Source organism: Lactuca virosa, chromosome 4 (assembly GCF_052849685.1).
Source record: "Lactuca virosa cultivar CGN04683 chromosome 4, Lactuca_virosa_CGN04683_v6, whole genome shotgun sequence".
NCBI lineage: Eukaryota > Viridiplantae > Streptophyta > Magnoliopsida > Asterales > Asteraceae > Lactuca > Lactuca virosa.
In genome coordinates this window covers 181,207,228-181,221,763 of record NC_136429.1, presented here as the reverse complement: position 1 = coordinate 181,221,763, position 14,536 = coordinate 181,207,228, and the positions used below count along the sequence as shown (strand labels likewise).

Here is a 14,536-nt window from a genome sequence, read left to right as displayed (position 1 = left end):
AAATAAGTAACTTCCAATTAATTATAAGAGTTTATCGAATATTTATTAAAATCAATTTCTAATAAATAATAAATTTTATCAAGTTATTGTTAGTGTGACCCTTTAGGATCACATATTATCTAGCAATATCATTTTCTAATGACTCTTGGGCATATATATCTCTTAGTCTCCCACTTGCACAAGACTCATTATAGATTGATATAGATAGCGGTGAACGTCTAACAACATTTCATTACCCCTGGTAATATATGACTTTGTGCCATTCTGTCAACATCCAATTCCTCATAAGCTCAAAGCTACAATTCATGTATAAGGTAAGTTATAAGTTATCCATTTGTCATAGAGATCATGTTAAACATGAGATACATATCACAATCAACCTCATTAGGTGTTCAACTTTTGGTAAAATGCCTTAGATGTGTAACTCTGAACACATAAGAGGAACAAATCTCATCTTGATTACATAAGCCTTTTGCATAGTTTACATTACACCTGAAAATAATCATTATAACCACCCGATTAAGGATCAACATTTGAACACATCAAAATATAGCATTCCCTATACTTAAGTCTCGTTATGCATCTCATCTATTAAGGATACAAAGATAATACCTATTATCAAGTATCACTCACGACATCGATCCATGAGGTGATCTTGATGCAGATCAGGTCAATACCAGTTCTCTGATAAATACCTATGAATCTTGGTTACAACCACTTGCCTACTTTCATCTTGTAAGAGTCAACCAATCAAATTCATATTAGTCTTACATAATAATTGATCCCACAGTTATAACAAACTATGAACTTTTAGAATAATAAGATTATCCATGGATTAAACATGTTAATACAAAATGCAACAAGTATTGATGTGATGATTATATCCCAATATATCAAAACAATATCCAATATATCAAAACAATATAATAATTGTTGTCTTAATGTTCCAATATCAAAATACTAAATCCAAATCAAATCACATTTCTAGAATAATAATTTTTTATAGTTGAAGTGTGATCAATCATTCTTAGCTTAAAATGATGACTTTATTAATGAGCCCGACTAAATTTAATTTATGTGAATTTTACGAATACTACCATCTCCATATTTGACTTACTCTAAGTATAGTAAATATCTTGGAAAATATGATTTGTGTTCTGATATGACATAGAGTCGCTTAACTAGATTAAATATATAATCTTGAACTCACAAAAGATTTTTATGTGATCCTAGAATGGTAGGACTCATCATAGTTTTTCAATAAATTCTTTTATCCAATTATATTTGATTACAACTCATGAAGTAACAATGTATTCTTATTTTATAATAGACTAAGCAATTCTTTTGCTTGGACGTCGTTCCAACAAAACTTAATTTTCATTCCATAATAAAATCATAATCTTGTACCACTATTGTGAATGACTTACCCTCCACATGGTGGTCCATAAGATGGGTTTGTATGGCTTATCGGCACAAACAAGTCCAATCTTCAACTTGAGATATACTAATTTTAGATTGTACAAATATAGAATCGATGCCACGATTTCTACTCTTTTGGATGTAAACTTTTATAATATTGTTTAAAAAATAAGAATATAATACCTTCGGGTCACAATGACTTCAACAAATGTACCATTAATTATTTAATTAATTGCATTTCATATGCACAGCCATACACGCCTCTTGGCCCCATTAACAATTTTACATGTCGATTTTTAGCCACCTACTTTCAACCAAGTAATGAATAGCTGATGGCAAAACAAATCCTTTCCAATACGTAGTTTATTAGTTTGTTTTGGAAGAAAATATCGGACTTCAAATGTCGCGTTTTGTTAAGGGTTTTGGCGAACAAACAAAAGTTTAGAATTAATCCATGTCTAGAATATTAGTCTAGATAGGCGGATTGAGTAAATATTTCTAGGAAAAGGTCAAAAAATGTGTGTAAATATTTCAACACATTAGGTTTATTAGTTAATTTTGAGAAAAGTCGTATTCTGCAGCCTTTGACTACTTCATTTTCTTACATACCCCCTTTCATTTGTCTTCAATTTTCGAAGCATGACTAAAAAATTTCCCAGCCAGCTATCATTTTGTGGGTCTGTTGTAAACTGTTATGTTACACCAGGCCGCAGGTGATCAAGATTCTAAGTCGATGTACATTTAACATCAATTAAAACCCCACATCCACACAAATCCACATACAGATACAAGAGACCCCCACCCCCTTCTAGAGAGAGAGAGTGATTTGTGTCGACTTTTAGGGTCTAGAGAGAGAAACTGTAGCAGATGGAGGGGACAACAATGGTGGATCAGCCAAGAGAATGCAAAATTTACACAGAAACAGAGAGTGTTTCTATGCACAACGATAACGGAAGCTTTCAAGATGAACCCAGGAAAATTCTTCAAATGAGAGCCTTACTTGAAAAACATGATCCCACTTCCAAGGTCTCTCTCTCTCTCTCTCTCTCTCTCTCTCTCTCTCTCTCTCTCTCTCTCACACACACACACACACACACAAACGCACACACACTAACACTCACACATACTTTCTCTCTGAAGATCCTAATGAAACTGTTCAAGGTAGGCAATATGGCATCAGGACAAAATCTAGACCCGAGATAAAATTAATTTTAACTTTTAAGATTCGTTGTAATCTATTATATTATTAATATTATATATTCTTCCATCACATGGTGCATAGTTAAAGTCCCCATAATCACTAAACAACAAGACTCATGATCCAACTTTCCTGTGAGAAAAGTCCATGACTTTGACTACTTCTATATCATTAACTTTCATCCTAACTGGTCAAAAGTTGAATAGAGTTCGAAAACTGAACGTCAAAAGCCTTCAACTTTGAATACAAGATCAATGATTTTGTAAAAACTTGTGGCATGAAATGTAAATAACTTCAATTGCAATCCAGGAGTATGATGATCTGACCATCAGAAGGTTCCTTCGTGCTCGTGATCTTGACATTGACAAAGCATGTGCCATGTTTCTGAAATACCTAAAATGGAGGAAAACATTTACTCCAGAAGGTTCTATCTGTGTATCGGAAGTCCAAAACGAAATAGCACAGAACAAGATGTTCATGCAAGGATCTGATAAAAACGGACGCCCAATAACAGTCGTATTTGGAGGTAGACATTTCTGCAACAAAAAAGGAGGTCTAGAAGAGTTCAAACGTATGTTCTTAAACTTATGTTTATGATCCAAAATCAAATCTTTTCATAGTTTCATCAATTAATCGCAATTGAAACTGCAGGTTTTGTGGTATTTGGCCTAGACAAATTATGTTCCAGGTATAATTTCACATCAAATTAAGGGTTAAATTATTATAAATGTCATTAAGCATTAAGCAATATCTTTATTCTTTAATATGAATTTAGGATACCTCAAGGCCAAGAAAAGTTCGTTGTTATCGGAGATCTTCAAGGATGGGGATATACATGTACTGATATACGTGGATATCTTGCAGCACTCTCTATTTTGCAGGTATATATCTTTGTGTGTAGAGAAATAATAGTTTTTGATTCCTTATTATTTTTGTTAATTATATTCTAGAAGAGACACTTAATGAATGACTTAATCATGTTCACGCAAAAATGCACCTTCACCAACCTTTCAATGTCGCTCATTAATGGCTACCTAAAGTGGGCAATATATATCAATAATGTACAGCTGTTGTATTTATGACAGGATTATTATCCAGAAAGGCTTGGGAAGCTGTTTATAGTACATGTCCCTTATGTGTTTATGACTGTATGGAAGATGGTTTATCCCTTTATTGATGAAAAAACAAAGAAAAAAGTAAGAATTCTTTTATGTCTTGAGAGCATCTTTTTGGTATATGACTACATCGACACAAGAGTATGACTGAATAATGAATATACACTAATCTTGCAGATTGTATTTGTTGAAAACAAGCAGCTGAAATCAACATTGATGAAAGACATTGATGAAAACCAGATTCCAGAAATTTATGGAGGCAATCTGAAATTGGTTCCCATCCAAGATAGTTAATGTGCCTAATGTTATTACTATTATATTTGTAAACTCTGGAATATGGGGATTGTGCCTGAATACACCAGTAACTTAGCTGGACGCAATCCTTTCATTAATGGAGAAAAAATTGAGATCTGGTAGCCCATCTTAGATGGGCTCTAAGATTTGCATTGGGCTTTTTTTTTTCGATTATGGTTTCAGGGTTGGTAACTACTATACTTACCCGAGAAATTTATTGGCTTCTAACACAACGTTTTTTTTTACAACAAAGTACAAACTATTAAAAATTATAATATTAAAAGTAAGTTACATGTTTAGTCCGAGAGGTTTCTTCAATATAAAACCTTTGGTCCAAAGTTTGTGATTGACGCATAAATTGTCCCTATTTCAAACTAAATTAGTAGGTTTGGACCCTCATATGCTCACACTAACTACCGTTTCGTCTTTTCACCAATTTAGCCCAAACTTTGTTACTATATTTGTATGTACCCCCTCCCCCCCCCCCCCCCCCACACACACACACACACACACACCCCTCTCTCTCTTTCTAACAATGTTGTGACAATTACTTATATTATGCATGCAAAGTCATGAACGTCTTGCAGATTATAAAAAACGACAAGTTAACACCATGGTAAAGTAATACATACACCACAAACATATATCAAAAGACATAATGTGCTATGTTATCCTTGGCCAACTAAAATTTTCCTGTTCCAGCCTCTTCTCACCGCCCTCCCTCAATTACAGAAACACCCCTTTAAAAGGGGAAATGTACAATCTTTTAAGACAAAATTACATAAATGGTCCTTTGGTTGGCTGAAAATACCGTGAGGAATTTTGAATATGGTTGGTTCTTTTTAAGTTTAAAATGCGTACCATGGGTCCTTTTAATGAACACCGTCAGCTAGGGGTGAACATTTGGACCGAACCGGATCGGACCGGACCGGCTCTTGGACCGGACCGGTTATGGAGAATATTGTGGACCGTGGACCGGACCGGATGAGTCGTGTCCGTGTCCGTATTCGGGTCCGGGTCCAGGTCCGGATTTTCCGGTTCTTCGACCAGTTTGGACCGGTACAACTTTAATTGCATAGAGTACAATTCGTTAAAATAAGTTTTTGGGTTTGATAGAACTCGTTAAAACAAATATATTGTTGGGTTTGATATGATACAACTAATAAAAATGATTACATTTCCGTTTCATGCATAAATAATCTACCTTGATGTTATAATATTATAACTTGCAAAATTAATTTTCCAAATAAAAGCAACTAACGTATAGATCAAGTTCACCAAGATCCCTTTCATATGAATCAAGTTCACCAAGACTGTAACTTATTAAATATAATACCAAAATCAACATAATTATAGTCTAAATTCATCTAAAAACTGTAAATTAAACGTTGGAAAAAACCGCATGTCAATCCGACTTAAAACAAATGAGTTAAGGTTGTTTAAAAATTTTCACAGATTATAAAATTTTAAAAATGTTGTTGAAAAGCTGAAACTTTTCAGCTTTAATAGCTCAACTTTGAAGAATTGTAACTCACTGAATATAATACCTAAATCAACAAAATTATAGTCTAAATTCATCTACAAATTGTAAACTAAATATTGGAAAAAACCGCAGGTCAATCCGACTTAAAACGAATGAGTTATGGTTGTTTAAATAAATTCACAGATTACAAAATTTTAAAAATCTTGCTGAAAAGCTGAAAATTTTCAGCTTTGATAGCTCAACTTTGAAAGACTTTAACTCATTGAATATAATACCAAAATCAACAAAATTATAGTCTAAGTTCATCTACAAACTGTAAATTAAACGTTGGAAAAAACCGCGTGTCAATCCGACTAAAAACGAATGAGTTATGGTTGTTTAAAAATTTTCACAGATTACAAAATTTAAAAAATGTTGCTGAAAAGCTGAAATTTTCCAGCTTTGATAGCTCAACTTCGAAAGACTGTAACTCATTGAATATAATACCAAAATCAATAAAACTATACTATAAATTCATCTACAAATTGTAAATTAAATGTTGGAAAAAACCGCGTGTCAATCCGACTTAAAACGAATGAGTTATGGTTGTTTAAAAAAATTCACAGATTACAATTTTTTTTAAATCGGGTCCAACCGGTTTTAAACCCGGTAAAAACCGGACCGGACCGGGAAAAAAACCGGACCGGTTTTGATGGATTCCTAGAACCGAGAACCGGCCCGAGGGTCCAAAAAAACGGTCCGGTCCACCGGTCCAAATGCTCACCCCTACGGCGTCAGCTAACAAGGGTTAAATGTAGGCATGACTAAACGAACCGAACCGTCCGGAACCGGCCCAACCCGGGAACCGGCTTCGGCCGAAACCAAGAACCGAACCGGACCGCCGGCTCTACCGGTTCTGGTTCCAAAAATTGACAACATTATAGTATTGGTCCCGGCCCGACCGGTTCCATCGGGTTCCGGTTCCGGTTCCCCGATCCATATGCTCATCACTAGTTAAGTGTTTGTGAAATTACTATTTTACCCTTATTGATTCTTTTTCCATTCATTTTAAATGTTTTGTAACTAATAAAACAAAAAAATAGGGCCTCTCTCTCTCAACTTCTCTTTCTATGTCTATTCAAAACATATACACACGCGAACACACACTCTCTTAAGAATACCCACACCCCGAAATTTGATATTAATATTTATCTATAGTTCTATAGTGTTTTTAGGGTCTTATATGGTTAATCTAATTGTCATACTACAACAAATAGTTGTACATCCCTTATCATTATAGTACCCTGCTTTGAACCAAAGTTGATGAGTTATTATCAAAATAAATCTATCTTCAACGTATCATATACTAATTTCACACACAAATAAATATACTGTATGCACAATATCAAATAGAAATGAAGTAAAACGTTAGAACACCAAACCATAAAATTTGGTGTAACAGATTAAAACCACAATTATACATAACTTTAGGATAAAAAAATGGCATGAAATTCATCATATTCCAAAGTACAAGAGCTTCTTTCAAACCACAAAAAGCTAAATCTAAAATGTTATACCTTTAATTTAAGAGAACTTGTACACAAAGGACTTTCATGATAGATATAATGTCATTATACAATGCAAAAGTTATATAATTTATTCAGGCATATCGGGTACATAATCAATTCATTACATGCATTAAGTTATAACTAAATTTCCAAAAAAGAGGGATTTAATTTACTTGAATAAAAAACGACGGTTGAAGAAGCTGGTGTTAAACGAAGGGTGGACATAGTGGAATTTCTAGTGAATTTTAGTGGGAAATTCGAATTTCAAGGTAATATATGGATATTAAAGATTGTAACAACCAGAAATTTGCTACTTCATTATATCAAGAAGTAAAAGGAAAATGGTGTAGAGACAAACGTGACGCAAATGCATGGATGGGTGGCAAGGAGTAGATACAAAGCAAGCTTGTGGTGTGGCATGTGGAAGCGACCTGTCCCGCGTCCACTTTTGTGACACGGTACGTGTCATAGAAAGCTATAAATAGTTGAAATTTTCCGGTGATACGTTTCCCAACCAGAACTCTGGATTCTCAAGCGACGACTCGTAGCTAAAGGAAGTGCGTAACGACGTTGATTATGAGGATACATTACAAAACACGATAAGGTAGTTTTTATTTTAGATGGTTAGTAAAGTTCATAATAAGGTGTTATTATGAACTCGATGGTAAGTTTGACGGTTGAATTCCTTGATGGAATTCTTAGTCCGGTTAGCAAGGGAAACCCTAATTTAGGAGATGATTAGAAATGAGTATTTGAGCTAACGGATTGCGAGGTTAAGCCGTTTGGAAGTTCTTTATGGAACTTGTTGAGTTTGGTAACAAATGATTACCAAGAACTTGTTAATTATACTCGAAGGGTGACTACTATGATCGTAGTTAAACTCTACAAGTGTTAAGAGCTTTATGGGAAGCTATTGGCATAAGCCTATATGTGAATATAGGTTAGAAGCTTTATAAAAAGCTATGTGTGGAAAGACATAAAATGACTTCTATGCGATTAACGATATTTTGTACTCCACAAGCGAGTACTATGAAATGGATCATGAATATTATATGAGCCTCATGCCAGGTTATGGTCACAAGTCCCTAAAATATAACTCAACTACAGGCCCCATAAGGGGAAGTGGCAACAACAGTCAGAATGGTACTTCTTATAGATAGCAGTTTGACTTGCCTAATAAGATAATAGCCTCAAAAAGATTCTTTCTCTGACGGTTTATAAGGAGTTGGATTTGCGCTGGCTAGGGATATGAACTCCCCAGATGTGTGAATTATATTATTTGAAGCTAGTTATGTGCTGATTTGTGCTAGTATTAGATAAGAATTCCCATGTTTAGAGTCGGTATGATTAGCTAGATTATTATAATAGGAGGCTAGAGCCAGATTCAAAAGCTTGTCGGAGGGCAAAGCCAGATTCGATTATAACCAAAGGCACTATGTATACGTTAGTACCTCATATACTAATGTTTAGAATGTTCATGACTTATTAGATTCTCATAAAAGTTTTCAATCGTGTATCAAATTAAGTTAACGAGTTGTAGAATATTTTATCTTTTATTATGGTGGTTGGTATTTATTTGTAACACTAAAAGCTGTAAACTCTAATAATAAATATGAAAGTTTTTGTAAAACAATAATTTATTAGTATATATTAGGTTTCAAAAGTAAGGTGTTACATTTTGGTATTAGAGTTTGTGGTTTAAGCGAATTAGGCAAGGATTAACCTTCCTAGGCTTAAATTATAGGAGATAGGATGTGAGGGATTATGCAAATGACCGAGTTATTTGGACTAATATACCTAAAATAGAAGTGATGAGAACTTTCTTTATAAATGTATGTATTTGCTGATGACTTGATAGATAATTACAATATTGTAATATAAGTTAAGTACGCACAATCAAATAGATCGTTCACTTTGTGAAGTTGAAAATTAAGTAAGTGATTAAATGTTTTGAAGTTAGTAAGAATCTTGTTGTCTTGTAGCATCCTGTCAGGAAGAATAAGCAGACACGAGGTTCTTCAGGAAGAAACCCATGCATAGTTATATAGAAAAAAGAGTAAAGGAAAACCTTCACATGAACAAGAGTGATGTATCAATCCACAAATACACTGAAAGGTTCACCAATCAACTAGGCTTACTTGATAATATACGTTTCTCTGGGGAGGAAAATGTATATTATTATAAAAAAGGATTGCCAAAAGAGCATTTCCAAGTTTAGGACAAGCCTTTTTTTTATGCAATAAGAATAACCTTGTCCATAGGGACCCTAGAGGAGAGGAAATTAAATCCGAAGAGGAAAGTTAACAAGAGGAAGAGAGTGAACAAGGTCAGGGAGAGCAATATGAGGAACATCTCACCGAAGCATACAAACAACCATTAATAATAGATGAACAATGTAGCATGTATCACAAGATAGGACATTATCGAGAAATGTGTCAAAAAAGACCATATAAAATATTTGCACACGACTACACTTAGGAAGACTTCAAGGATATTAACTAAAAAGCGAGGAATAGATGGAAGTGAAAGAAATAGAAATATGACTCCTAAGATGAAAGGATGCATATGATATTTGTGTTGCAATAAACTAAGTAACTTGTAGGTATGTGTCAGGCCGAACCTTAAAATCTGATGTGTCAAACGTACTTCATACTAGTTATCTATCAGCGTCCAATACGCTATCTGGTCTTTATCAGCACAAACGTGAAGCTTTTCTATTTTAGTATCAGATCCACAATCTTAGTGATTAGGATCTTATTTTTGTATAGTTTGTTTAAATCATATATATGTATGGATTTCCATTATATTCGATAGATTTACTTAATATATAAGTATTTTTACGGTCTATTGTAAAGGAGACGACTTTGTGCAATCTCTCTTTGTGAGAGAACAATTTCTTAGTGAAAACCTTAATCGAAATGTAGGTTCGATTAAGAATTTGTGACAATCTTTGATCTTTCATTTATATTATTGCATGCTGTTGATTCTAATGATCCTATAACTGGTATCAGAGCAGGTTTTCTGATTACTTCAATCAATATCTACCTCCACCAGTTCTACCAAACTAAGCTTCGAATCTATGTCTCTGTACAAGATCGCTCTATTCAATGAGAAAAACTTTACAATGTGTAAGAGTAAGGCCATTGTTATCCTCGAAACCATGTATCACCATATGTTGGACATAATTAAAAAGGGTCCTTATGTTCTAACCTTTATCGAGGTAAAAGACGGAGTTGATGGTGAACCGAAAAGAACTCCTGCACATGCATATGTTGGACATCATTGAAAAGGGTCCTTATGTTTTTAAGAACTCTTGATGTTCGTGCTAGGGTTGCGATTGACAATGTATCCCCTTATGAGATCTATCATCTAGTTTAAAATTGTCTAGTATCAAAAGAGATGATGGATACACTGAATGTTTCTTATGAAGGCACTGCTGAGGTCAGGGCCACTTAGGAAAACAGCCTCAATCGAAAGTATAATTTTTTTCATATAAGAATAGAACTCTTACTCAAACTTTTAATCTCCTTAATTATCTAATTAATGATATGAGAAGGTTTAACATCTTAAAGTATGAAACTGTTCTTTTCCTAACGTTTTTGGATTCTTTAGATGACAAGTAGGAACATCATGTTAATGTTAGTGAAAAAAATCAAAACTATGGATTTACAAAACCTGTTTGGAAATCTATGTAATCATGAAGAAACCAAGATTTTCCACAAGGAGATCATGAAGGACAAGTTCAAGGACAAATCCCCTGCCCTAATCTCAAGGAAGTTAATCCATGCTCCTGACAGCGATAGCGAAAACTCTGGTCATGCTGATTCTGAGGATGAATATTATGTTGAACTCGCTTCAAGTGTTGCTATGATTGTGAAACATTTTAGAAAGTTTTAATAAGGAAGGAATTTTAATATCAAGAAAATTTAATTTTAGTTCATCAACATCAAGAAAATTTGATGTTGGTAGTTCGAGGAAGGCTACACTAAGAAGAAAGATGATGGAAAATGTTTCAATTATAGAGGTGATGAACATTTTGCAAGGGATTTCAAGCTAAAGGAGAACGACTCAAAGGAAGATTCATATGAGCTCAAGTAAAAAAGACTAGTTTCTTCTCTTAAAAAGAAAAACCTATAATTTAAAGTTCTTTTGGTTGAAGAAGAGGAATGTATTGAAGAAGAGGAGTCCTCTAATGAAGATGTCAAGGGAAAGGAAAAATGTCTAATGGAAACCATTGATATATCATTCACTAAAGAATCAAATGACAACACAAACACCTTCGAAGCTTACATGTCTAATGCTACCATAGATTCCATGGCTCAGAAATGCGACTCCTCATTCTTGTATGAGGTTAAAAACTTTGCAACTTACTCTCATAATTAAAGATAACCATGTTTGGATATTTGCTTCTTAATCTCTTTAAATTCGAATAGGAGAAGTTGGAACTAAAAAATAAGATTAAATCATTAAACACTCATCTATGCTTAGTGAGAAGTCTCTCTCCCTGATAAGTTCAAAATTCAGAGAAGTGGAACTTATCAGTAACTAAGAGCCTGCTTAAAGGTTTTTTTGAAAATTATCCAAAAAATAATTGATAACTAGGCTCATTCTCACATCAAAACTACCAAAATAACAAATGATCAAATTCTACATCAGTGTCAAAAGATAATCAGTGACAAAAGCCAAGACATTTTTGAGATGTTTAAACAAATTGAAATTGAACCTTGTTTTCAAGAATAATTGATAATTGAGCTCATTCTCACATCAAGACCTAGTAGAATGTAATTTGTCATTGTTAATTTAGAGTACATGCATAAACGGTTGCCAATGCATGTGTACAATCGAGCTTTGCCCTTATCTCATGGAGTACCTGAAAACATTTAATATCAACTGGATAAGTGTCATGCTTAGTATGTTCCCCAAAATATCATTTACCACAATACATATATAGTACATACACATAAATGTTGGATTCGGTGTCTAAGCCAATAACTAAATTAGTATAATCTTGAATTATTAACAAAGTTTCTTTTGGATTGCCCTCAAACTAGTAATTGATGGAGAAAGAGACTGATTTATTAATTTATATATGACTAATAAAATAATTAGAAATCAAAATAAATGATTTATTAATATATTATGTGAATACTATATTAATTATGAATAATATTATTTAATTAAGAATTAATCAGAAATTAATTTTGGGATTAATTTGACTAATTAAAAGTATAGGGGTCTAACTGTAATTGTTCAATAGTTGAACATGAGGTTCCAGAACCTTCCTCCATAAGGGTGGAGGGTTTTGGAGAGGATATTCAAGGGTTTTAAGAATATTCCTTATAGATAAATAGGGAGTAGATAATTACCTAATTTGAGATATTAATATAATATTCAAATTAGGGTTATATAGGGTTTCCTAATTCAACGATATAAAGACCCATTAGCCTTCAATTTTTGGCCATGGCTTCTTCAAAGGGAACAACTAAAAATTTCATACTCTCTCCTCCTTCCTTCAAAGCTTCTAATTACTAGGGTTTGGGTGTGAACTATTAGAGGCACAAGATTTCTAGTGCTTGCTTTCTAAAGCTAGATCAAGAAGGAATCATTGTTTATTTACTATAATAAACAAAAGGTATGTAATTTCTATAACCCTTTGATAATTTCGAAAATAGCTTCTTATTTCTAAGGTTTTTGATGTTCAATTGTTTGTTCCAAATCATAGTGAGAACATAGATCCTTTAGGTTGCATTTGAACTTAGGGTTTAAGTTTTTCCGCCAAAATAAGATTTTGTAACCTTTAAAACCCATCAGTGGTATCAGAGACATTGTTCTCATTAATCTTGCACAAAGTTGAATAAGATCAAAATTAGGGTTTATAGAAACTAAACCCTAATGGAGACATTTTTCAAAAACTGCTAGGGTTCTTGAAACCCTAGCCTCCACCATTAGAATTTTTGAAATTGGCTAGGGTTTTAGAAACCCTAGCCTCCATATCCCATTTTCTAAAATTAGGGACCCCTTTTATGTTTTATCTAGTTTCCTTAATTGTTGTTTTAAAAGCATTAAAATAGAATAATGAAAACCTGATAAACCCAAACCCTATTTTCGAAAATTAAGGGGTTTTGGATTAGGATTAAATTTGAATTATTAAATGATTAATAGTAAACAGTTATTTAATCCTCAAATGATTTAAATTAATTTAATTAAAAGTTTAATTAAAATATAAATATTAAATCATAAATGATTTAAATTTATTAATTAAAAGTTAATTAAAAGATAAAGATTAAATCATAATTGGTTTAAATTTAATTAAATTAAAAGTTTAATATAGATAAGTAATATTTAAACATTGTATTTTGAAAAAGTTTTAAAATACACATTATATATGTATTATTAAAAGTTAATTACTATATGTATAAGATTAAGTCGGTCAGATCGCTAGTATGCCTCATTCACGAAGCCAGACTCTAAGGGGGTGTAAGGAAACTGTCTGTAAAAAAGTAGTTGAATGGGTGTCCACTCTCACCCACCGCTTCCTTGTTTGGTGGAGGGTCGTTAGCATAACGGATCTGCTAGGACATTAACTTCATTAAAAGTATAATGCTATTAAATTACTAGAACTCTTTTATAAAATCTCACTCTAGTTACTTTAGGAAAATGTGAAAAATATGCAAATCCATGAAAACGCATATCATGCTTTATATGTCATTATTGGAGCATGTGTGGTTAACCGACACACTAATAGGGCTATAAAGAGATATGATGGGCATCTCGAGAATTATCGTTGTTGATGGAGCATGTGTGGTTAACCGACACATCAATGTGAGATGATAAATGACATCAAGGTTGCCAAGTGGGTTTGTGTGGTTATTCACATCTATTTTGAGAGTATAATCTGAGATTAAACATGCCATTGATAAGATTCAATGAATCTCAAAAGATCTAGGAGTTTCATAAGACTGAAATTGGTAAAAGCTTTACTTACGTAAAATAGATTCGAATTTGACTACGACACCCCTCTTCAAAGTTCGAATAAAAAATATGGATCCAAGCCTTAATTTAAAATTTATGGGTTAATATTTAAGGATTAAAATCAACTAACTTGAATCCTCTTTTATCTGATTATAGATGTCAAGTCAAGACAATAATGGTCTTCCTCATTCCTTTGGAAATGGTTTTTGTGTTCCTTCTGAAGATGATCTTCCACTTTCTAATCAAGGTGAAAATGTTTTCTCTTCTTCGGGAAATGGTGGAACCGGACATCATGCTTCTTCAAATCTTCCAACTCCTCCTCCTGTGACTCTCCCAACGTCGCGTTTTCCTCGAGTTGAAAGATACGAAACTACTCAAGCCCTATTGATATGTAGACATCAAGATGGAAATTCTCTATGTGCGCATGTTTCGTTGATCCCAATGAGATAAGAACCGTCACTTGTTTCGAACTGTCACCATAAAGTTTCGTCAATCAAGAGAACACTTG

The 14,536-nt window shown here is 33.3% G+C and overlaps 1 protein-coding gene across 1 annotated transcript; it reads left to right on the top strand.

Annotated features, from left to right (window-relative positions):
* The first annotated feature begins 2,160 nt into the window (after positions 1-2,160).
* LOC145107778 (sec14 cytosolic factor-like) lies at positions 2,161-4,259 on the top strand. Its single transcript, XM_079044729.1, has 6 exons — positions 2,161-2,445; positions 2,927-3,188; positions 3,269-3,305; positions 3,393-3,498; positions 3,703-3,813; positions 3,910-4,259. The coding sequence occupies exons 1-6, from the start codon at positions 2,287-2,289 to the stop codon at positions 4,024-4,026; spliced, it is 792 nt and encodes a 263-aa protein (XP_078900855.1). The 5' UTR covers positions 2,161-2,286; the 3' UTR covers positions 4,027-4,259.
* Positions 4,260-14,536: the final 10,277 nt, after the last annotated feature.

What these genes read in the sequence shown, in the direction of transcription:
- LOC145107778 (XM_079044729.1), top strand. Translation starts at nt 2,287, where the DNA reads ATGGAGGGGACAACAATGGTGGATCAGCCAAGAGAATGCAAAATTTAC. An exon ending in AACATGATCCCACTTCCAAG is followed by an intron (nt 2,446 to 2,926) that starts GTCTCTCTCTCT and finishes ATTGCAATCCAG; the next exon opens with GAGTATGATGATCTGACCAT. An exon ending in AGGTCTAGAAGAGTTCAAAC is followed by an intron (nt 3,189 to 3,268) that starts GTATGTTCTTAA and finishes TTGAAACTGCAG; the next exon opens with GTTTTGTGGTATTTGGCCTA.